Source organism: Grampus griseus (assembly GCF_964374135.1).
Source record: "Grampus griseus genome assembly, chromosome: 7".
In the NCBI taxonomy this organism is placed as follows: Eukaryota; Metazoa; Chordata; class Mammalia; order Artiodactyla; family Delphinidae; genus Grampus; species Grampus griseus.
The window spans coordinates 76,160,062-76,186,413 of NC_139001.1; the positions used below are offsets into that span (position 1 = coordinate 76,160,062).

Genomic DNA, 26,352 nt, shown 5'->3' on the forward strand with positions numbered 1-26,352 from the left:
CCTGTATCAGATCATCGGTCATATGCCTTTAACCATCACCTCTATGAGGATGACTCCTGATCTCTGTTGTCTTTTCTCTCTTCCCTCCTCTGCATTGGTTGTGCTTTTCTAAGTACTCACTAGATGTTTACTTAAAAAACTCCTTCTGACTCTGCTCAGTGTATGTAACATAGAACTGAGAGTGTGCTACCACATCTGTTTCTCTTTCAAAGTCCTCTATTTTTTTCTAGTGTCCTAAGACTTTATTCATCAGACCTTATTTCATCAAACCACCTTCCAGCACCTTTTTCTTTTTTGCCTCATTCGGTCATTTCCCAAATACTTCCTTTTTTTTTCATAAGTATTTTTGACACTTATCTCTGTTATCAGGGTCACTTTCCAATTTTAGTCCTTTTATTTCTAACCATTTGTTAATGGAACTCTCATGCTTCTAGAGTCTGCTACTTCTAAAATTTATCCTACAAATCACAGCCAGATTAACTTCTCTATATCAGAATTCCTCTAAAACTGTTGACCAGATGTTTCAAAACCTATTTTAATAAATGCCAGCTTTTTAGGGCTTCCCTGGTGGCGCAGTGGTTGAGAATCTGCCTGCTAATGCAGGGGACACAGGTTCGAGCCCTGGTCTGGGAGGATCCCACATGCCGTGGAGCAACTAGGCCCGTGAGCCACAACTACTGAGCCTGCACATCTGGAGCCTGTGCTCCGCAACAAGAGAGGCCGCGACAGTGAAAGGCCCGCGCACCGTGATGAAGAGTGGCCCCTGCTCGCCGCAACTAGAGAGAGCCCACGCACAGAAACGAAGACCCAACACAGCCAAAAATAAATAAGTAAATTTATAAAAAATAAAATAAAATAAAATAAATAAATTCCAGCTTTTTATCCTGGCAGCAGGGATCTGGACCTACCCAATGAGCTCCTCCATTCCCTTTAACTATTTATCTGTACTTAAAGTGTTTAGTTATACCAGTAAATGCTTCACACTTTCCCACCTTGGTGCATTTGTTCACATCAATTTCCCACTTGAATTTTCCTTTGTAAAATCCCCTTATATGTTCATACCTGCTCCATTCTTAAGTCAATGCAAAGTTGATATATTCCATACAGGCTGGTCTTAGTACAAGCCTCTTCCCTCCAGTTTGGTTGTACTCTTTCCCTTCTACCTTGTACTATAGCACTCTGTTTCTCTCAAAGCAATTGTCACTTCTTATTGAGTATTGTGAGTACTGAGTATTTGACTTCCATATTTGAAAGTCAAAATTACCTGCAATTTTACTTCTGAAATTGCAAAAAATTCTTTGCTTACATCTGCTAAATTGATAATAAAGATGCCTTCACTAATTCTAGGGTGTTTAAAGACCTTATCCTCTACTTAGAGTTCTGGGGATTGAGTTTGATAGTATATTAGAATTACAGATATAAAGCTTTATGACAATGCAGAGTAGTAAAGAACTCAAAAAGTAAGTATTTGACATGGAAAAATACTGAAGCTTTTCAGCAGAACTTGATAAGTCCAAAGAAATTGTGATAGAATACATTTGATTATTCAGTAATGCTAAAATGCAAGGCCTGTATTTTCTCCAATAAGACAATATAGCACATACTTCACACTGGGATAACCACCATGTGTGTGAAAAGCAGGTAGACAATAAAGAGACTCTAAGAGGCAGCCAATTAGTTTTTAGGAGTATAGACTTTGTATCTAGATTGACTGGGTTCAAAACTGAGTCCCACAGTGTGACCTTCAGCAAGTCACTTAAACTCTATGCTTTAATTTGATCATCTATAAAATGCGGAAATACGTTTTTTTTTTTTTTTTTTTTTTTTTGCGGTATGCGGGCCTCTCGCTGTTGTGGCCTCTCCCGTTGCGGAGCACAGGCTCCAGACGCGCAGGCTCAGCGGCCATGGCTCACAGGCCCAGCCGCTCCGCGGCATGTGGGACCTTCCCGGACCGGGGCACGAACCTGTGTCCCCTGCATCGGCAGGCGGACTCTCAACCACTGCGCTACCAGGGAAGCCCGGGAAATACGTTTTAATGTAATACTCTTAGAATAGTATCATCTCAAAGCAAGTACTGCACATTTAAATACTAATTTTAATGAAGAAGAGGAAAACATCTGTTTATCAAGATTATAATCAAGAAACACAAATACCATATGCTAACACATATATATGGAATCTAAGGGAAAAAAATGTCATGAAGAACCTAGTAAGGTAAGACGGGAATAAAGACACAGACCTACTAGAGAATGGACTTGAGGATATGGGGAGGGGGAAGGGTAAGCTGTGACAAAGTGAGAGAGTGGCGTGGACATATATACACTACCAAACGTAAAATAGATAGCTAGTGGGAAGCAGCCACATAGCACAGGGAGATCAGCTCGGTGCTTTGTGACCACCTAGAGGGGTGGGATAGGGAGGGTGGGAGGCAGGGAGACGCAAGAGGGAAGAGATATGGGAACATATGTATATGTATAACTGATTCACTTTGTTATAAAGCAAAAACTAACACACCATTGTAAAGCAATTATACTCCAATAAAGATGTTAAAAAAATAAATAAATAAAAACATAATAAAAATAAAAGCTAATGGAGCCATGAATAAAAATATCAGTAAGTAATATTATGAATAGTAATAATAAAAACAGATTATAATCAGCTTTACCTTATTGTTTTCAGAGTCTAATCAATTTTCAATAGAATTGTAATATTTTAGAGCTTTAAAAGCCCTACAGATTTGGTCAACCAAATTTAATTGCAATGTATTTATATGACTTGTTCAAGGACACCCCCAGGTAGTTAGTGGTCCAGTTAGGAAAACAATTTCTTTCTACATATAAATTATCTATCTATTTATCTATCTATCTATCTAATCATCTGCCAATCCATCATCTCTCAATTTATCCTTATAACTCACACAACAAAAGATTTGAGGTAGCTAATTCAAAATACACTTTTTCTGATTTCAAGCTCCAAATTTATGTACCACGTTTTCCTGTGAATGTTAGTACTGCTCTTCAAAGCAATTTCTTTTAAAGTTATTGAAACATCATTTCTTCTCACTAATCCTTTGATATATCAGGATTCTATTTAATCTTACTTGGCAAATAACCAAGATCGCTGGAGAAAAAGTGTAAAGAAGATTTGTGAGACCATAGCTCAGCTTTAGGCTGTTATTTGAAACAGTCAAATTACACAATATCTAGACTGTTAATGTTTAGCTCTGTATTAATAACATTTCTCACATATTATAAACCATGATAAAGAAAAATGATAAGCATAAATATTTTATTATTTACACAAATGTGAGGCAAATAGTTGAAATGTTTCCATAATTTTGATTTTTTCAAATCATAAAATACAATGACTTCATTTTGTTAACCTCTGTGAAGGTTTAGAACCCAAAGGAAAATCAGACGCTGTGAGTATCTCTCTGTCCTTCCATATTCTGTCAAGTATACTCAATACAGAAAACAGAAGAAAGGAATCAAGGGCATAGCCACCCTTTTACTAGAGTAACGAATAATTGCATGTTGAATGTAATTAAAGTTTTTTTCAGAGAAAAAAATGGGAAGTTTAGTGGAATACTGCACACCACAACACTCATTTGAACATATGCTGAGTAAGGAGATGCAGATTTTGGTAGAGAAGAAACTGTTACTTTAAAAGTTTATGCTGACTTAGGCTCTGAGAAAGGGAAGCTTGCTCAAATCCTGTAGAGTTTATGGAACACAGTTTCAAAGCTATTTTTATTTTTTCTTTATTTTGTTTATTTTATTTTTTTAGGTTTTGACAAGGTTTAACTTACTTTTCTTTTTTTGAATTTTATTTTATTTTATAGAGCAGGTTCTTATTAGTTATGTATTTTATACATATAAGTGTATATATGTCAACCCCAATCTCCCAATTTATCCCACCACCATCACCCAGGCCCCACCCCATTTCCCACCTTGGTATCCATACATTTGTTCTCTACATCTGCTTCTCTAATTCTGCCTTGCAAACCGGTTCATCTGTAGCATTTTTCTAGATTCCACATGTATGCGTTAATATATGATATTTGTTTTTCTCTTTCCAACTTACTTCACTCTGCATGATATTCTCTAGGTCCATCCACTTCTGTACAGAAAAAACAATTTCATTCCTTTTTATGGCTGAGTAACACTCCATGGTATGTGGGTACCACATCATCTTTATCCATTCCTCTGCTGATGGGCATTTAGGTCGTGTCCATGTCCTGGCTACTGTAAATAGTGCTCCAATGAACACTGGGGTGAATGTGTCATTTTGAATTATGGTTTTCTCTGGGTATATGCCCAGTAGTGGGATTACTGGGTCATATGGTAGCTCTATTTTTACTTTTTTAAGGAACCTCCATACTGTTCTCCATAGTGGCTGTATCAATGTACATTCCCACCAACAGTGCAAGTGGGTTCCCTTTTCTCCACATCCTCTCCAGCATTTGTTGTTTGGAGATTTTCTGATGAGGCCCTTTCTAACTGGTGTAGGGTGATACCTCATTGTAGTTTTGATTTTCATTTCTCTAATAATTAGTGATGTTGAGCATTTTTTCATGTGTTTGTTGGCCACCTGTATGTCTTCTTTGAAGAAATGTCTATTAAGGTCTTCTGTCCATTTTTTGATTTGCTTTTTTTTTTAATCAAAGCTACTTTTTTAAAATTTTATTTTCTAACATTTTTATTGGAGTATAATTGCTTTTCAATGGTGTGTTAGTTTCTGCTTTATAACAAAGTGAATCAGCTATACATACACATATTTCCCCATATCTCCTCCCTCTTGCATCTCCCCTCCCACGCTCCCTATCCCACCCCTTTAGGTGGTCACAAAGCACCGAGGTGATCTCCCTGTGCTATGCACCTGCTTCCCACTAGCTATTTATTTTACATTTATTAGTGTATATATGTCACTGCTACTCTCTTACTTCATTCCAGCTTACCTTTCCCCCTCCCTGTGTCCTCAAGTCCATTCTCTACATCTGCATCTCTATTCCTGTCCTGCCCTTAGGTTCATTAGAACCATTTTTTTAAATTTTAGATTCCATATATATGTGTTAGCATTAGATATTTGTTTTTCTCTTTCTGACTTACTTCACTCGGTATGACAGACTCTAGGTCCATCCATCTCATTACAAATAACTCAACTTTGTTTCTTTTTATGGCTGAGTAATATTCCATTGTATATATGTGCCACATCTTCTTTATCCATTTCTCTGTTGACGGACGTTTAGGTCGTGTCCATGTCCTGGCTACTGTAAATAGAGCTGCAATGAACATTGTGGTACATTACTCTTTTTGAATTATGGTTTTCTCAGGGTATATACCCAGGAGTGGGATTGCTGGGTCGTATGGTAGTTCTAGTTTTAGTTTTTTAAGGAAGCTCCATACTGTTCTCCATAGTGGCTGTATCAATTTACATTCCCACCCACACAGCAATTTACATTCCTCTCCACACCCTCTCCAGCATTTATTCTTTGTAGATTTTTTGATGATGGTTATTCTGACCGGTGTGAGGTGATACCTCACTGCAGTTCTGATCTGCATTTCTCTAATGATTAGTGATGTTGAGCATCCTTTCATGTATTTGTTGGCAATCTGTATGTCTTCTCTGGAGAAATGTCTATTTAGATCTTCTGCCCATTTTTAGACTGGGTTGTTTTTTTGATATTCAGCTGCATAAGTTGCTTGTAAATTTTGGAGATTAATCCTTTTTCAGTTTCTTCATTCGGAAATATTTTCTCCCATTCAGATGGTTGTCTTTTCATCTTGATTATGGTTTCCTTTGCTGTGCAAAAGCTCTTGTTTGCTTAGGTCCCATTTGTTTTTTGTTTTTATTTCCATTTCTCTAGAAGATGGGTCAAAAAGGATCTTGCTGTGATTTATGTCATAAAACATTTTGCCTATGTTTTCCTCTAAGAGTTTTATAGTGTCTGGCCTTAAATTTGGGTCTTTAATCCATTTTAAGTTTATTTTTCTGTATGGTGTTAGGGAGTGTTCTAATTTCATTTTTTTACATGTAACTGTCCAGTTTTCCCAGCACCACTTATTGAGGAGGCTGTCTTTTCTCTACTGTATATTCTTGTATCCTTTATCAAAAATAAGGTGACCATATGCATGTGGGTTTATCTCTGGACTTTCTATCCTGTTCCATTGATCTATATTTCTGTTTTTGTGCCAGTACCATACTGTCTTGATTACTGTAGCTTAGTAGTACAGTCTGAAGTCTGGGAGCCTGATTCCTCCAGCTCTGTTTTTCTTTCTCAAAATTGCTTTGGCTATTTGAGGTTTTTGTGTTTCCAAACAAATTGTGAAATTTTTTGTTCTAGTTTTGTGAAAAGTGCCATTGGTAGTTTGATAGGGATTGCATTGAATCAGTAGATTGCTTTGGGTAGTAGTGTCATTTTCACAATGTTGATTCTTCCAATCTAGGAACATGGTATATCTCACCATCTGTTTGTATCATCTTTATTTACTTTCATCAGTGTCTTATAATTTCCTGCGTACAGGTCTTTTGTAACCTTAGGTAGGTTTATTCCTAGGTATTTTATTCTTTTTTGCTGCAATGATACATGGGAGTGTTTCCCTAATTTCTCTTTCAGATTTTCCATCATTAGTGTCTAGGAATGCAAGAGATTTCTGTGCATTAATTTTGCATTCTGCTACTTTACCAAATTCATTGATTAGCTTTAGTAGTTTTCTGCTACTGTCTTTAGGATTCTATATGTATAGTATCATATCATCGGCCAACAATGACAACTTTACTTCTACTTTTCTGATTTGGATTCCTTTTATTTCTTTTTCTTCTCTGATTGCTGTGGCTAAAACTTCCAAAACTATGTTGAATAACAGCGGTGAGAGTGGACAACATTGTCTTGTTCCTACCTTAGAGGAAATGGTTTCAGTTTTTCATCACTGAGAATGATGTTGGCCATGTGTTTGTCATATATGGCCTTTATTATGTTGAGCTAAGTTCCCTCTATGCCTACTTTCTGGCGGGTTTTTTATCATAAATGGGCACTGAATTTTGTCAAAAGCTTTTTCTGCATCTACTGAGACGATCATATGGTTTTTATCCTTCAATTTGTTAATAAGGTGTATCACATTGATTGATTTGCGTATATTGAAGAATCCTTGCATTTCTGGGATAAACCCCACTTGATCATGGTGTATTATGCTTTTAATGTGCTGTTGGATTCTCTTTACTAGTATTTTGTTGAGGAATTTTGCATTTATGTCCATCAGTGATATTGGCCTGTAGTTTTCTCTTTTTGTGACATCTTTGTCTGGTTTTGGTATCAGGGTGATGGTGGCCTCGTAGAATGAGTTTGGGAGTGATCCTCCCTCTGCTATATTTTGGAAGAGTTTGAGAAGGATAGGTGTTAGCTCTTCTCTAAATGTTTGATAGAATTTGCCTGTGAAGCCATCTGGTCCTGGGCTTTTGTTTGTTGGAAGATTTTTAGTCACAGTGTCAATTTCAGTGCTTGTGAGTGGTTTGTTTGTATTTTCTATTTCTTCCTGGCTCAGTCTCGGAAGGTTATGCTTTTCTAAGAATTTGCCCATTTCTTCCAGGTTGTCCATTTTATTGGCATAGAGTTGTTTGTAGTAATCTCTCATGCTCCTTTGTATTTCTTCAGTGTCAGTTGTTACTTCTCCTTTTCCATTTCTAATTCTACTGATTTGAGTTTTCTCCCCTTTTTTCTTGATGAGTTTGGCTAATGGTTTATTGATTTTGTTTATCTTCTCAAAGAACCAGCCTTTAGTTTTATTGATCTTTACTATTGTTTCCCTCATTTTTCATTTATTTTTGATCTGATCTTTATGATATCTTTTCTCTGCTAATTTTCAGGTTTTTTTGTTCTCCTTTCTCTAATTGCTTTAGGTGTAAGGTTAGATTGTTTATTTGAGATGTTTCTTATTTCTTGAGGTGGACTGTATTGCTATAATCTTACTTCTTAGAACTGCTGTTGCTGCATCCCATGGGTATTGGGTCATCATGTTTTCATTTTCATCTGTTTTTAGGTATTTTTAGTTTCCTCTGATTTCTTCAGCAATCTGTTGGTTATTTAGTAGTGTATTGTTTAGCCTCCATGTGTTGTTATTTGTTACAGATTTTTTCCCATAATTGATATCGAGTCTCATAACGTTGTTTTTGGAAAAGATACTTGATACTATTTCAATTTTTTTAAATTTAGCAAGGTTTTATTTGTGACCCAAGATATGATCTACCCTGGAAAATGGTGTATGAGCACTTGAGAAGAAAGTGTATTCTGTTGTGTTGCGATGGAATGTCCTTTAAATATCAATTAAGTCCACCTTGTTTAATGTATCATTTAAAGCCTGTGTTTCCTTATTTGTTTTCATTTAGGATGGTCTGTCCATTGGTGAACGTGGGGTGTTAAAGTCCCCTACTATGATTGTGTTACTGTTGATTTTCCCTTTTATGGCTGTTAGCATTCGCCTTATGTATTGAGGTGCTCCTTTATTGGGTGAATAAATATTTACAATTGTTATATCTTCTTCTTGGATTGATCCCTTGATCATTATGTAGTGTCCTTCTTTGTCTCTTGTGATAGTCTTTATTTTAAACACTATTTTGACTTTGAGAATTGTCTATGAGAACTGCTACTCCAGGTTTCTTTTGATTTCCATTTGCATGGAATATCTTTTTCCATCCCCTCCCGTTCCGTCTGTATGTGTCTCTAGGTCTGAAATGGGTCTGTTTTAGACAGCATATATACTGGTCTTGTTTTTGTATCAATTCAGCCAGTGTATGTCTTTTGGTTGGAACATTTACATTTAAGGTAGTTATCAATATGTATGTTCCTATTACCATTTTCTAAATTGTTTTGGGTTTCTTATTGTAGGTCTTTTCCTTCTCTTGTGTTTCCTGCCTAGAGAAGTTCCTTTAGCATTTGTTGTAAAGTTGGTTTGGTGGTGCTGAATTCTCTTAGCTTTTGCTTGTCTATAAAGGTTTTGATTTCTCTGTTGAATCTGAATGAGATCGTTGCTGGGCAGAGTAATTTTGATTGTAGGTTTTTCCCTTTCATCACTTTAAATATGTCCTGCCACTCCTTCTGGCTTGCACAGTTTCTTCTGAAAGATCAGCTGTTAACCTTATGGGGATTCCCTTGGATGTTATTTGTTGTTTTTTCCTTGCTGCTTTTTTTTTTTTTTTTTGAGTTTCCTTGCTGCTTTTAATGTATTTTCTTTGTATTTAATTTTTGATAGTTTGATTAATATGTGTCTGGGCACGTTTCTCCTTGGATTTATCCTGTATTGGATTCTCTGCTCTTCCTATACTTGATTCACTATTTCCTTCCCATATTAGGGAAGTTTTCAACTATTATCTCTTCAAATTTTTTCTCAATCCCTTTCTTTTTCTCTTCTTCTTCTGGAAGCCCTATAATTCGAATGTTGGTGTATTTAATGTTGTCCCAAAGGTCTCTGAAACTGTCCTCAATTCTTTTCATTCTTTTTTCTTTATTCTGCTCTGCAGTAGTTATTTCCACTATTTTATCTTCCAGGTCACTTATCCGTTCTGCCTCAGTTATTCTGCTACTGATTCCTTCTAGAGAATTTTTAATTTCATTTTTTGTGTTGTTCATCATTGTTTGTTTGCTCTTTAGTTCTTCTAGGTCCTTGTTAAACGGTTCTTGTATTTTCTCCATTGTTTTTCTCTTATTTTTTTTTATCATCTTTACTGTCATTACTCTGAATTCTTTTTCAGGTAGATTGCCTATTTCCTGTTCATGTTTGGTCTGGTGGGTTTTTACCTTGCTTCATGTGCTGTGTGTTTCTCTGTCTTATCATTTTGCTTAACTCACTGTTTTTGGGGTCTCCTTTTTGCAGGCAGGTTTGTAGTTCCCGTTGTTTTCGGTGTCTGCCCCCAGTGGCTAATGTTGGTTCAGTGGGTTGTGTAGGCTTCCTGTTGGAGGGGACTGGTACCTGTGTTCTGGTTGGTGGGGCTGAATCTTGTCTTTCTGGTGGGCAGACCGCGTCCGGTGGTATGTTTTGGGGTGTTTGTGACCTTATTATGATTTTAGGCAGCCTCTCTGTTAATGGGTGGGGTTATGTTCCTGTCTTGCTAGTTGTTTGGCATAAGGTGTCCAGCACTGTAGCTTACTGGTTGTTGAGTGGAGCTGGGTCTTACGTTGAGATGGAGATCTCTCAGAGAACTTTAGCCATTTGATATTACGTGGAGCCAGGGGGTGTCTGGTGGACCAATGTTCTGAACTTGGTTCTCCCTCCTCAGAGGCACAGGCCTGACACCCAGCCGGAGCACCAAGACCCTGTCAGCCACACGGCTGCTAGTGTTGGAGGGTCTCCTGCAGAGGCGGGGGTTGGCTGTGGCATACCACGGGGACAAGGACACTGGCAGCAGAAGTTCTGGGAAGTACTCCTTGGCCTGAGCCCTCCCAGAGTCTGCCATTAGCCCCCTCAGACCTAGGTTTTTGTTTTATGGGATAAAATTTTCAACATGTAGTTAAAGCTGGTCTTCCTAAAGCCAGGCTGCCTGCAGCAGCAAGTTTTTCCAGTCCCTCTTCCAAGCCTAATCAAAGCTATTTTTAAGTTCTGCTTAGTATGGGCAAGTGGCTCGTTTTTCTGCCAAAGAATCCATTTACCAAGAAATACTGGAATCAAATACCTTAACCTGTGCTTAAAGACCTATATTACCAAAAAAGGAATAGTTATTTTTTCCTTTTTCCTTAATCCTTTTTCATAATCCTCACCACCTGATAAAACTCTAAGCTTCCAAAGAGAATGTATAGTAAATGGTGCAAATTTTAATCTTTCCTTTTGCTTTCATTTAATGCATCAGAGGGGTCAAAATAACGATGGGGCCAGATGTTTTTAAATGTTTTTGTTAATGTGATACAATTATTCAGTATATAAATGTGATATTTAGTTCATCACCCTGTAATCTTTCTATACCACTCCTGTTTTCTTCTCATCTCAATAGACTGCTAGGAACATCTTGTAAATTATCTTCTAAACCATTAGGAAGTAATATACTGTAAATGTACTATTTTCTCCAAGGAATACAGCTTTAAAGATTCCACTTGAGGTAGAATTTTTCTTTTTCTCAAAGTCAACATATATTAGATTTTAACACAAGTAGGGTTGAATGTTGGACTGTTGAACATTCTGAAGTCCTTTCAAAGTCTGTTCTATGCACAGCCTTGACCTTATCCTGTGCTGTTGCTTTAGTATCTCCTATTGTAAAGAAGTGTCTCACAGGCTTTATCTGTTTCTGCTTTCTTTCCTCCAATTTAAAAGTGTATTTTCATTGGACTGAGGAAAATACAATAAAGAAAACCTGATAGATAAAAATTAAGAAATATATTACTAGTTGCTATTATAGAATTAGAAATATTATCATATTTGTATAAGATTTTACAGAATAAACTAGGTGTTTTTCATTTATTATACTTCCTAGAGGAACTATAAATTGGAGTCAGTAATGATTTGGGGGGAGAAAATCAAATTGGCAAAAGTTATACAAGAATACTAAATCAAATTTCATATTGCTTGATTGCATAATTCTAAAGAGACTACATTATTGCAAAAACTGTGGATCACAGACATACATGGCAAAAACATAAAGTATAAAACTCTTAGTTGACTTTAGACTATTAAAAATAGAGACAGGGCTTAGTAAAAAATTTAGATATTAACCACCATTAAAATTTTTATTTGTGATAAAATGTTAATGGTATAGAAAAATACTAATGATACATCAATTTTTAGATTGTGTGGAAATGTATCTGGAAAGAAATGCTCTGGAAGTAAATATAACAATATACTAAAAGAACTGGTTCATTGGTGTTCTGCTTCTTTAAACTTACAGATACTCATCACATTTATTTTTCAATGCATATATCTGTTACTTATATTACCAGAAATAAATTTAAAATAACTATTTTCAAATAGTTTCAAATTTCATTTAATATTTTATAGCACTTCACCAGTTAAGCAAGGCAGGGAGAATAATTTTCCACTTTATAGTTGAGAAGAATTGGGTAAATTCCCAATAGGAGGAGCTTGAAATAAAACCCAGATCCTCCAAAGCCAGCTTTAATGCTTCTTCTATGATATCACACTAGAAGGATACAGGAAATAATATATGTGAATATTCTATGAGTTTTTCGCAATGATTGTAATCCAAGTTGTTATTAATACCATTGTTTAATTTATTTGATCTTCTTTATAAATTCCTAATTCCAATTGAGGGAAAAATAAATGTATGAGATCAGACAAATGTTAATAAAAATGGATACCAAAGTCAAATGTGTCAGAAGTAAAAACTCATAATTATCAATACATCTGTGTTTAATTTATTATGCTAGCATGGATTAGAAGAAAATCTAAAACTCTTTTGTTTTACTTTAGAAAAATACTGAACATGGTACTCAATGTAAGAAAGAGGGGAGTCATACTGAGAATATTAATAGTGACTAAATGTGAAAAAAGTCCATAAGGTAAGACACAAAGGGTAAAGAAAGATAAATAGACTTGATAAATAACTCATAGGCTTTTAATTAAGTAATCTATTTCAACCAGTGAGAAATTAAAGTAGAGACTAATACTTTTATAACTATTTATTTAGGGTTACTTACAGAGCATAATTAGGAGACTAACGCCATCAATAAGATTAAAGAGCCAGTGTCTTTTCCAGAAGCACACACCACTCTATCCGTTGACACAATTTAGCTCCTGTACATCCACTTGCTAACCAGTTGTCCTGGCCTCTTCCCCTTATCCAGCAGACTTACAGCTGGTGCCAGATAGTGAGCAACTTTAGTGCAGAGATAGCTCTATTCAGCTTTGCATGTGTAGAACCTAACACAGTGCTCAACAGTGTTTGCGTATGTGTTTTTTCATGTGGAAAAACATGCAAAACTAAACAATTGCTCATTTCAATAGCCTGAACCAAATCAACTGAACAGTTATATTTATTATATAGAAAAAATGCATACTACACCCGCAAACTAATTAAATGATTTGGGAGATTATCTGCACTACCAGATAACTTATGCTACCAGTTAAAATATCTCATTTTTAAAATGTTGGTAATTTTAATAAGTGCAAAACATTATGTAGGCGAAAGAAAACACATCAACAGAGCATATTTGACACACAGCCTCTTGGTTTATGACCCCTGGTTTAACGATTTGATTACTGTATTGTTGCACATATAATTGAGATATTCCTGAAAAGTCACATAATTTGACTACTAAAATATCAAGGACAGTTTACTGATTAAAGAAAACTAAATAGAAAGAAGAACAAAAGCTGGACTATGTATGCTATGCTATTATTCCATACTCATAACTTCACAATTGCCAAGCATGTCGCAAACTCCACTTATTATCAAAAAGAAAATATCAAAGCCCAGAGGTTCGGCTTCCCTGGTGGCGCAGTGGTTGAGAGTCCGCCTGCCGATGCGGGGGACACGGGTTCGTGCCCCGGTCTGGGAGGATCCCACATGCCGCGGAGCGGCTGGGCCCATGAACCGTGGCCCTTGAGCCTGCGCGTCCGGAGCCTGTGCTCCGCAACGGGAGAGGCCACAAAAAGTGAGAGGCTCGCGTACCGGAAAAAAAAAAAAAAAAAAAAAAAAAAAAAGCCCAGAGGTTGAGAATAGAATAATAAGTATAACGATTATAAACTTTACTTTAAATGAGGTATAACTAAGGTTAGGTTACAAGTTCAAGTTGTTCCTCTATGTATGCAAATGCATGATTGTATTTCTAAATGATGACTAACTAGCCAATTACAGTCACTAGAAAGTTCTGTCATAACTGACATTTTAAATAAAGCATTATAAAGAAAACCAAAATTTCAACCTAATTTTAATCACTTTAGCTATTCAGAATTCTGTTAATCAAGTAGGAAAAAAATTGTCTTTAACACCTAGAATGATTTATCTGTTTGTATGAATGTGAGAAAAATGATCACATCCTCGAGTAATAGATTACAAGTACAAAGAAAGTTCACATTACAGCTATGCTGATGAAAATTACCTGCAGGCTATTACAACACAGCCAGTGAATTAATTAACCTTTTGCCATAAGAATCTAGAAACTTCAGCAAAGACTGAGCTTTCTCTTTCTCTTGCTCCAGCTCTCTTAGCATTGAAATACTGCTCCTTCACAGTGAAATACTGTGCAGTTACTAAGGCAAACAAATAAAATATACTCAGATTTCATCATCTCTCCATGTTATTACAATAAAATCACATAAATTGTGATGAAAATATAGCAATTTGGATGTTTCCTCTTTTGCTTTAGTTAATGAAAGATGAGAAATAATGGTAGATTTCTATGTAGATCTTTACTTTTATGAATAAGATGAGCAATTTCTTACTATGAATGTTGGCTAGCTCTTAATTATTTACCTTTTGACTCTGTGAGAAGATAAAGTTTAAAAAAGTATGTCTTTTGCCAATGTGTTAAAAAAGTAAGGATGCACATGCAATCTTTAAACCTCTTTTTCAAATAACACATTGTCTATATTTGAGTGTATTGGTCATGTATTTCGATAATTTTCACTTGGGATCTGAAGCTGAAAAATTATCTAACACTAAATGAAACCATGATCTAAGAAAATAGGATTTTTAACAAACAATGGTAATATGAGCCATTGTATTTCCTCAAGTTGTTAGAGGCAAGGATCAATAAGACAAGATGAATGTGAAGATGACAGCAAGAGTTAAGGACTGCTAAATTACACTCCAAATATTGACATAATAATTTCACATCCTTACGTAACTGTTTGGAACTACATGTTATTTTCTTTTTGATGTAGTTAATATATCCTTAAGCGGGTTAACAGTGCCAATATTTAATTGTCCAATAACAAGTATTGAGAGCTGTTCACTTCCATTAGCCAATTTTTTGAGCTAGTTTTAATTAATTCATTATATAATTAGTCTTGTCAATAGATAAGTCATTCTCTCAGTAGGCTAGGAGACATTCTTGTCTAGATAATGAGTTATATATATTGTTTTAGAATGTTAGGGTACTTCTTTATTGTTCCAACCAAATGATGATTTACCAGATTCATCTTTAAAGAGCTAAACTAGTGAACTCCCTCCCCAAGTATTGTTCAGGAAATCAATTTTTGGTTGCAGGCAAGAGGCACACAATAGTATCTTAAAATAAGAAGGTGATAATTTTATATTAATAAATCAGATAATGCTTATCTAGACAACTAAAGATTTATATGATAGTTCTTATTTTGTATTAAGGGCAAACACATATTTTAAACGTAAATATTTCAACTTAAGTAGCTTTTTAAATAATTTGGAACAAACAATAAATCCTTCATAATTGTTCATATATTAAAATTTTCCAAATGGAGCTTTCTTTTGTATCTATAGGGAAGATAGCTCTTTAAGGTTGGTAAATTTAAAATATTTACTAAAACATTTTTGGTTATATCTCTGTTATAAACTATATTACATCTACCTGAAGTATCAAGGTTAACACATACCTGTCACATAGAAAATTCACAATACATATGTTTTGAATATAAGAATACACAGTTTCAAAAAAATTGGCACTTCTTCCAGTACTTAAATTTGTCTGTGCAATTTAAAGTAGATTTAATATTGTCATTGATTCTTATATGATCATGTAAAACGTGATAATACATATATGCATATGAATAAAAAGTATATGTCTTCAAAAGTCTAAAAAATGATCATACAAATTGATAATATTCCTTAATTATTATAGGAATACACATGCTATGCTTTGGAAGATATGCTCTACATACCTAACAGGTAATGTTCTGTCTCCTTTCCTTCTATCCATTTCTCTTTGGGGAACAGGATACCAACGGAAATTCAGTTTCCAGTTAAAACCCCCATAAGTCATGTCTGACCCGGCCATATATTCAAAGGTATCATCACTAATCACATCAATGATGGGGCATACAACTGTTTTCCTGCAGAAAAATTAAAATCAGTTTACATATAAATAATAATTTAAATGTTACCTTAGCTTCTTTAAACTTAATATAGCTGACATGTTGAAATTTATTTTGTGACTTTAATTTGCCTTTATTTTCATGTTATCCTTTTTCTCTGTAAAATTACTTCCTTTTACTGCATCTTACTTCAGTCTACTTTTATTCTATCATGTATAATCTAATCAAATATACTAATTGATCTTCAAGCTGACTTCCAAATGCATTCTAGATACTAACTCAGCGGGATGAACATGGTCTATTTTTCATAAAACCTCCACTCACAGCATGATTAGCAGAGCTGCTTTGATATTATGCATCATTTTAGCTATAGACCACTGAAAATCAACAGCATGCGGGGAGTGAAGAATGAATGATGGCAAATTAGATCTGGTAGTTTGACTCTCAAAGGCACTAGGTAAGTTTAAAGAGATAGTTCACAGAAAACCTTCATAGAAAAACAAACAAATGAAAATCCAAGAAGCAACGATAAAAATCATGATCATGAGTACAAGTAAATATTTCCTATGAATGACATTAGTGTCATGACAATTTCTGAGTGAACTGTCCTAGACTTATAGTTTACACTAAAATAAAAAAAAAAAAGCTTACACTAACAATCTACATATTTTAAGATGGGAAAAGATAAGCAACTTCAGTTTCTGGTGTTTTATGATCCATTTTTTCTTAAAGTAAGAGGAAGAGCCAGGACATTTGGGTTTTTTTTTTTATTTTATTGAAATATAGTTGATTTACAATGTGTTAATTTCTGCTGTACAGCAAAGTGATTCAGTTATACAGATTTGATACTCTTGATGGTGGCTTTTTACGGTAAGGAACTTTTCACCATGGGAGATCATTAGGTACTCTTTTAATCCATGTTGTGCTTTCTCCAGTCTTCTCCTACTCCAGGTTTATATGTTTTATTATGGGATCAAGCTTTTGTCATCTTCACAGTAAATGTTCAAACAACTGTGCCTTGTTTGTAGCTAATTCCTAAGAGTAGAGCTTGCTTTTCATATAAGATAGAAGGTGAACATACAATTGAATCACCCATAGATGTAAACATACAATTGAATCACCCATAGATGTGGAAAGCAAGGACATGCTGTCCATTATTTATTCTGGTTTTGTAACACCAGCATCACCAACACTCATTTTCTATTTGGTCTTATATGCCACACAATTGGCCCATGCATAGAGTTCTCTGAAATTAATAGATTTAATTTAGCCTTGGAAAAGCTTCTTGGTAACTTTGGTCCTTATAAAAGCAATATCTTTCTCTCTTTCTTCATTACATTTAATAATTTAAATTATAGGGAGATGAAATTAGGTCTAATAACCTTGAATAGGACTTTATTATCTAGTTATGGCAACTTTACAACATATAAGTAGGACAAGGCATTAGAGTTCATTATATGCAAATACAATCTAAATATGTTGTTAGATGAAAAAAATAAATGATCCATTCATGACCATAGTGAAACAACATTGTATTAAAAACTCACTAAGTTGAATACGAAACACATGTTTTAAAAAGCAGCATAATGTATGAAAAGCTGTCAGGAAATGAATTTAAGAGGTTCTAAGTTCATTATACTTTGCCAACCTTACCTTCCTGTGCATACTGTACAATACACAGAATGGAAAAATGTTATTAGCCATATATTACACTCAGTTGACTAAAAGGTTCCCACTGCTTTCTTCAACTGCTATGGTTCATTTTACTGACAACTTCTATCCATCTTCCTGGCAAGTACCAAATCCTGCCATTTATGTGATATAGCTGCACTAGCTCACACTAAGCAGCCCCTGTCTTGGAAGCTTAATTAAAAACTTCAATTCTAAAAAGACCTTTCGACTGTAGGTGAAATGACTACGCAAGCAAAGTGTTATGCAATGCTTTGTTCCTATATCAGACAGCAATCAGCATAGCTGTCTTCATTAGGCGCTTAGGAATGACACTCATTTACCACCCATGTTTATGAGTATCTGCAAAAAACCCACTTCATAGCATCATCATCAGAAAGAATTTCAGCTAACTATGAGGGTTCTTAATTTCTATATTCTTCAACTTTTCAGATTTCATAATATGTCTGTACAAAAGGACAATATTATTTAAATAATTAAACATTCTTACAGCTGTGCTTTCTATGCTTTTTTTTTTTAAATCCTTGTTTCATTTCAGTGGGGTGCATGAGTGTGAGTTTATTTTTAAGATCATCAGGGTGGCTTTGGACTAGACTTTGAATAAGGGCACTGACGTAGTAAAGGGAAGACTGTTCTGGGAGTGGGAAGAACTAAATTGCTGTTCCCATCATTTCCAATAACTGGGACAAGCTATTTAACTCATTTGTTCCTCCCTATTATTAAATACAGACAAGAATACCTTTATTACCTACCTCACAGGGTGATGGAAGACAAAGGTGCTTTGAAAATGTATTTTATAAAATATGATACTATTTTTGATTGGACTGATTTCCGTCACCTATAAAATGAATATTCAGCACATCTTTACTATTTGAATTGTTTGACTATTTCTTAACCAAATATTCAGATTCAGCATAAATAAGCCAAGGTCTTTATTAAATAAGGAGTAGGGGGCCTACTTTTTTAAAAGCTAGGAAATAAACATTCTGAAAATAGCAACTTGGAAGAAAGGTTTTGATGGACAGCTGAAAATGTCCTAACGGGTTCAGTCAAAACCCAGACAGACATAACACATGAATTCTTACCTGTCTTCCTTTATTCTTGCCAGCAAGGGCTCCAACCATCCTAACGTGCATTCACAGTGTGCATCGAGAAAAGTTATGACCTGTCCTTTTGAAGCAGCTGCTCCTCGAAGGCGGGCACGTATTAACCCAGAGCGCTCTTCCATTCTAATAATTTTCACCGGCACTTCTAAATTTTTCACATAATTATCTAATGTCAACTTGAGAAAATCTGTAATGTGCAATAAGAATTTATAAAGTTTTGAAACTGTTTTAAGACAGAGAAGAGATACTACTACCCAGATGGAAATTCAACATGCAGAAATGGTGGTAAACTCCTATCAACATTTTTTGCATTGTACAAAAGAAAGATGTAGAGATTTCATCAGTGAATTAGTATACAGTTCATTATGATTCTGTCACTTGGCTGACAAGGATAAAGATATACTAGGAAGCTAATATACCAGAATCTAATTTAGAAACTGGGCCACAATGGCAAATGCAATCTCCTTAATTATAAGTTATTTTTCTTTTACCTTCACTAAAAAAAATAAAAAGACCAATATCCACAAAGTCATATAAATGCTCAGTCACAAGATCAACTGAGTTTGGAAAAAAAAGAAACACTTATGAAAGTCATTTTGGCTGATTTCTTAGGTTAGTAAGAATCATGGAATCATGAGATAAACTGAAAGAATTTGTTACTTGTTTCTGGAGTTGGTATATTAATGAAAATTTGATAGGTGGTTACAGAGTTAGTATAATTACAAGGAAAATACAGATCATTGCCCACTTACCTTTTTGAACACAGTTAAGCTTTCTAATTAAAAAAATATACAAAAAAAATATTTGTACCTCTTTCACTGGCATCATCTACCAAGATGACCTCAGAGAGTAGATAGTGTGGAGAACGATTTATAACACTGTAAACAGTTCTAAGGAGAGTGCTCCAAGCTTCATTATGAAATACAATGACTACACTTGTGTTTGGAAGTTCATCAGGGTAGACCTTTGTCTTGCATCTGGAAGAGAGGAAAGAAGAGGGACATGCTAAGAAGTTCATTTTTCATTCTGATCATTGTAATAAAAATATCCATTATGACACAACTTTAGACTTGAAAGCCCCTTACTACAGAAACACTTTATGATTATCTAAAATTATTTTCCTTTTAATATTTGCTGTGAGTAATCACTTGGCACTTTGAAAATTAAATATGTATACTTACTAATATTATTTTAACTGATTTTATTTTTGACTAATTTTACATTAACTCCAGGGAACAAAGAGGCATGACTTACACAAGTCTAAGAAAGCTAAAATAGCATTCTGAGTCTATCAATAGAAGACCAGGTACAACAGGGACAGATGAATTCACTTAGTAGATATAATTGTCTTCTTTGTTTAGAAAAAGAGTTATTGTATAACTCAAAAAGTCTTAAGAACATAAAAAGGCATCTGTTCACAGGGTTTTGAAGCTTGTAAAACTGAAATGATTTTTCTATTCTAAAATCTAGTCACGAACGCTTCCTATTCTGTTTGAGAATGCCATAATCCATGTCTACTTTGAGGTAAAGATTTAGGGGCCAGGATACACTTTACAGATTCTCAATGAGTACTATACAATTAAAATCGGAGATTATGAAAGGGTATAGGCTACCAGAACATCTCAAACTTTAATGTGCAGAGGAATTGCCTAGGGATTTGTTAAAATGCAGATTCTGGTTCCGAAGATCTGGGGTGCAGCCTGAGAATATGCAGCTTTTAAAAAGTTTCTAGGGGCTTCCCTGGTGGCGCAGTGGTTGAGAGTCCGCCTGCCGATGCAGGGGACGCGGGTTCGTGCCCCGGTTCGGGAAGATCCCACATGCTGTGGAGCGGCTGGGCCCGTGATCCATGGCCGCTGAGCCTGTGCGTCCGGAGCCTATGCTCCGCAACGGGAGAGGCCACAACAGTGAGAGGCCCACGTACCGCAAAAAAAAAAAAAAAAGTTTCTAGGTGATTCAGATGCTTCTGATCACTGGAGCACACTATTTAGTAAGAGCTTACATCATAATTGTTATTACTTTTAGAACTTGATATTTTGAGAAAAACTTTTAATTTTGCTTATAAGTTAAAAGAACTCCAGATTTTACTTTTCAAGCCATCAATTGAAAAAGGTACATTTTGATAAATAACATGCAGTGTGTTCTAGGTGGTCATCCCAAATTTAACATGCAGATGGCTCTCACCCATATCAACTTTCAACATTTAGACATTTCTGTCACGTAATGTTAAATCACTGTGATTACAGAATATTAAGAAAAGAATGTCACTGGGTATCCAGAACAGGAATAGAAGTTTATTCACCTTAGGTTATTTTTTCCTGTAAAATATTTTAAACAGCTAGAAAATTAAAATAATTCCATAAAGTAAAATGAACCAGATACAGCCTGCCACCAATAAATCACCTAATCTCTGACACAAAATTAGCATCGTTAAAATTAGTCCCCTTCACAGGTGAGTGAAAAAAAATCCACTAAAGTGTGGGCATCAAAGGCATGTAATAAAAGTCTGCTGAGATTTTAATCATCTTTTAAAACAGTCTAAAATATCACCTACTCAGTGAAGTGCTCTGCAATATAGCCAGATAAGACTGTGCATGTGTCTAACCATAACATTTTTTCAGCAAATATTTATTTGAATAACATTCATTAAGCAGCCACACTATATAGGACACTGTGTAAATAAGAAAAATCAAAATGTAGGGGGTGAAAAGTAGGTTGATTCATAGTCATCTCGTCCCATTCTGGTAGCAAGATTCAAATGGTTTCTATACGCTTCATCATCATTTGACCTGTACCTCCAGGCAGTTCATCACTAAATGAACTTAGAAAGCTGTCTTGGTAAGTCAGAAAGGTTCTTGCCATGATTTTCCTCAAACCTCCATTCTTCTTCCTCAGCAAAACACCCCCTCACTTTCAGCATGCTGAACAAAATGTATCATAAAGATAATCATTATCATCAATAAAGAAGTAAAGCTGGAGAAGCAGGCTGAAATCTGTCCAACAGTCAACAAACACTGGTTTAACCCAAGGATAACAGTCTATAAAGTCTACTTAGTATCATTTGGATAAAAATCATTTCTTTTAAATTAAATCTCTCACATGTTACACTAAGTGCTAATAAAGAAAAAATGAATGAGATATTAATTTAGATAAATCATTTAAAATATCGAAATAAAAGCAGACATGTAGATCCAGCTTCTTAAACTATTTCCGGCATGCTTTATTTTTGCGGTTAAAAAAAGTCCACTCACAAATGTTAATTTTATATTCATCATATGTGACGAAGTTATAATGAACTAATTTACTATTAATGTAGCTATTTTGCTTACTTAGAGAAAACTTCCACCATGTCATTATTTAATGTAGCATAAAAATAAAATGTGGCTAATATGTTATTAATTCTTCCTCTTCCTCCTATGTATGCAGTTATTTAGCAAAGAAAACTTTATATAATAATAAAATAATTTATAGGATAATTCTTGTTACATAAATTAATCATTTTCTATGTCAGTTTATCCAGTTATCTCAAGTGCATAGATACGTATGAACAAGAGTTTTTATTTTCGTGGTTTTTAATGGATTTGTGACACACTGAACTTGAATTATTGTCCGTAATTCATCAAACCTATTGTTTCACCTAGGGTTAGATACATCATGATTTTATGTTCCACTAGGAAAGAAAAATGTTTCACTAGGAAAAATTTTATGTTCCACTAGAAAAATGTTGTCAAATAAACTATAATATAATGCTTTCTTATCTTGAATAGGCTCTATTCAATACCTAAGTAAAGCCTATAGAAAAAGCTTTTAAACTTATTTGGACATAGATTCCTATCAATATTTTCAGGTTTGCTTATAAATCAGTCACACTAGTTTCTTGTTGCTTTGAAGTTTCTTTCATCTATTCTAAGGGGATTTCTCCAGCTTTAGGTTGTATTGCTTAAATGAGAGGCATGCGTTTAGCACGTACCTCAGTAACAAAATACAAAACAACTTCATCTTGTGAGTATCCTCCTTGGTACTATAAAGCTGTGCTTTGCAAAATTTAGCTGCAAAAGAATTATGTTGGAATCTTGATAAAATTCAGATTCTGATTCAGTAGATCTGGGATGGGCCCAAGGCCCTGAATTTCTAATAAGATGCCTGGTGATGTGGACACTGCTGGTCCTGGGTTGACATGATAAGCAACAAGCCTATGTAAATCAGTTAGCTGTTGATTAACAAGAAAATATGAAATTGCAGTCATTGCTCCAACCATAAATATTGGCTTCATCAAATGAAATATAATTTTTGCCACTGTTTCCTTGTCTTTCTGTTCAGACAATAACTTTTTGTTCTAATACTGAATCATATTGTAATCTTTCTGAAGAAATGTTGAATGACAAACTCTACACATACAGTACAAATACTGCACATAACTTAGTTGAAGTTTAACTATGTAAACGGCCATGACCACATTCACACAAACTTAAGGAATATTGCCTACATGACAACTGCCAGCTGGTAGACAATGTTTGTAACTAATCATTAACTGTAAAACTCATCCTGATTTCAGACATATAAAAGGTATAAAGTGTACACTTAGAACAGGTGAATACAATAATTTTTCTTTAGCCACAGAAAAGTACTAAAGTGTTGTTTGATTTTTTCAGGTTTTTTTTTTTTTTTAATGTCTTTAGTATCTAAACTGGCAGAGTTTTTTTTTAACTGGCTGATTTTTCCAGAAATAATTAAAAACAAAAAAAAACAAAACAAGGAACCTATATGATGTAGGTGGAGGTAAGTACTTAAAATAAATAGATAGTTTGGATTTCTCTAATAATCTCTTCACCTTCACACATGACAAACTCCTTCTTCTGTGGTATTACAGAAGAATTTCACCACTGTTCACCTCATCTTTTACATCTCTCATAATAAGATTAAAGTATGTACTCTGAAATGTGTGGTAGACATTGCTTGGTCTACACAGCTGAGTAAAGCTCAGAATCTCCAAAAGGTGGAATTGCAAAGGACTTTCAAAGTTGACTAATTCAAATATTTATTTCACAGAATACAAGTCTCAAGTCACAGAGCTAGTTCAATACTCTGCATAATAAAGTAATAAATAATACCACTAATAAAATAATTTATTATTTAATAATATTAGTAATAGTAATGATTTCTGCTCCATATTATATGCTAGATGTCTTAAATGATGTTGTTGGTATCTGAAAAATTAGAAAAAAAGCATTTTTATGCCTTTTAAAATAATTTATATCTTTATAAATATCTTTAAGTCAAGAGAAGTAGATTCTCCTAGGATCATTTTATTAAAACTAAGCATAGAAAGACAGCTTTCACTGAAATTAGGTACATATAGATCAAATACTCTTAGCAACCTGTCTTTCGAAGATATTATTTCTTTTATGTGAACATCTAAATAGAACTGGAAAATTTGACATAATTGTGGGAACACAATGTGCATGTAATTAACTTTGAGAGTAAAAGTGGCAGACTGCAACAGTAATTTTCATCAATTTGAAAGGAATACCTGATACCCAATACTCAAATTAAGCTCCTGAAATCTGGTATTCCAATAAGATCATAAGCTTTATCATAGCAGCATTTCATATTTGCACTATATTTTGACATTCTAAATCTATAATAGTTGAAATAAAATGAAGGTTTATTTCCTTTTATTTCTGTAATAATATATCTCTGGCTCTAATTCTTAGCTGCACATAGGAATCATCCCATGAGCTTGAAAAAAAATTACTGATATGTGGGTTTTAGCCACAGAGATTCTGATTTAGGGGTCTGGGGTGTGGCCATGGGTAATGGGATTAAAAAGAAATCTCTCCTGGGGATTTGAATGTGCAGCCAAGGTGACAACTGTTACCGAAAGGTATTTAACAGAAACACTGATATGATATACATACATATATATGTATATACATACATGTATGTATGTATATGCATACATACATATATAAAACCTTTTTGCTTACATCAACATTTTAAAATAGGATGTATAAGGTTAGTATCTCTTGTTGTGTTTGTATGAACTAAAATAAGGCACTATTTCCTTTAATTATAAGTACTGGTGTCAGAAAGTCTCTACTTCAATTACAATCTCTTCTGTCATCTGGATACATACTAATGTTCATCCAGTTTTCTGTGTATCAGCTGTTGATTTGTAAATACATGAGAAATAAATGCAACTGCTCTTCTTTGGAGAGAATTCGGGGGTAGAATCACTTTTCCACTGTCTGGAACATGGAAATAGTGAGATAGTGTACCTATTTACCATCTTTTCCCTTGGCTATGCCCACATTATGGGAACATAGACTGTTACAATTTGATTTTATCCTTTTCAAAACCATATTGATGATTTCAGATAAGCTACTGGAACACAACATGCCATATCAAAGAAAAATTGACTACAAAATGAGAATGGGAAATCACAAAGGATCCATAATTACACAGTGGTTTAGTTAGATATAGTGCATTTCGGACTCCAAACAAAGGCTGTCAACACTGTAGTTTGCATGACTTTTTGGATCGCTGCTCAGTGAATCAGCGGCTACCTTTAACTGCCTCAAACAAAGAAGAGTAATAACAGTGATTTAAAATAAAGACTTACAAGTCCTCCATATACTTCTTATTTTTAAGAGCTGTGGGAATTGCATTGAACCTTGCAGAATTATGTGTGGTTTCCATGTTTCCCCGTCATTAACATTTATATTCACAGAGAGAAATTCCATCATTTTCCAATGCACCCATGCAAGAAAACTTGGGCAACAGGAAAGTGTTTCTTCCATAATTGAAAGCTTGGTGCCTCAGTAAAATGAAGCACTTAATTTTGCATGGGTTTCTATATGTTGATTTGTACTTCCGTGGTGTTAAACCTTCCAAAAGTAAGTTCCTGTAAGTCATAATTACTTGACTATTTCAATCTTTTTCTTTTTTTACAAAATCAAATTGTTCTTCACCTGTCCCAATCACCTTTATTTTAACATCCAGGTAGACCCTGTACTCATCCTTAGCCTATTTGCTATCAGATCTATTCTTTGCTCCTTCTGTTTTCTTCTAAGTATTGGGGTGGGGGGAGCAGGAGAGTTTTTGAGCAGGATGCTTTTCCAAGACTCCCTTGCTTGTCAGTTTCTCTTTGAAATATGCCACGAGGACCTTGGGTGGAGAGCGCTGTGCAGCAGAAAGGAGGAAGAGGGAGCCAGGGAATTTCTTTCTCTCTACTTCCCTAATCCCAGAGAAGACTACTCAGCCCCTCCCCCAACCTTGTACTTCATATATGCCTCAATCCTTTTACTTATTAAACTCTTTCACAACAAATACATCTAATCCAGTAGACTAGGGGCTTCTTAAAAAGAAGAGGGAAGGTTAATCTTATTTATCTCTGTGCTGCCAGAAACTAGCCTTCTGCATGTCACAAAATATATTTAGTAAGGGGTTGACGCATGAAAACTTCACCAAGAGGCAGGCTATTGTATTAATTATCAGATTAACTTCCCAATTGTAGTTTTTAGAAATAAACTTATTTATTTATTTCTTAATTTTTGGCTGTGTTGGGTCTTCGTTGTTGTGCGTGGTCTCTCTCTAGTTGTGGTGAGCGGGGG

General features: G+C 34.8%; 1 protein-coding gene across 1 annotated transcript in view; it reads right to left on the bottom strand.

The window, feature by feature from the left end:
• The window catches only part of GALNT13 (polypeptide N-acetylgalactosaminyltransferase 13), a 517,926-nt gene that overhangs the window by 202,426 nt on the left and 289,148 nt on the right, over positions 1 to 26,352 (bottom strand). Inside the window, exons 4-6 of the mRNA XM_082657709.1 lie at positions 19,553 to 19,719; positions 18,722 to 18,929; positions 15,795 to 15,965 (exon numbers count right to left, since the gene is read on the bottom strand). Of these exons, the coding sequence (XP_082513835.1) occupies positions 15,795 to 15,965; positions 18,722 to 18,929; positions 19,553 to 19,719 (546 nt within the window). The remainder of the gene's footprint in view (positions 1 to 15,794; positions 15,966 to 18,721; positions 18,930 to 19,552; positions 19,720 to 26,352) is intronic.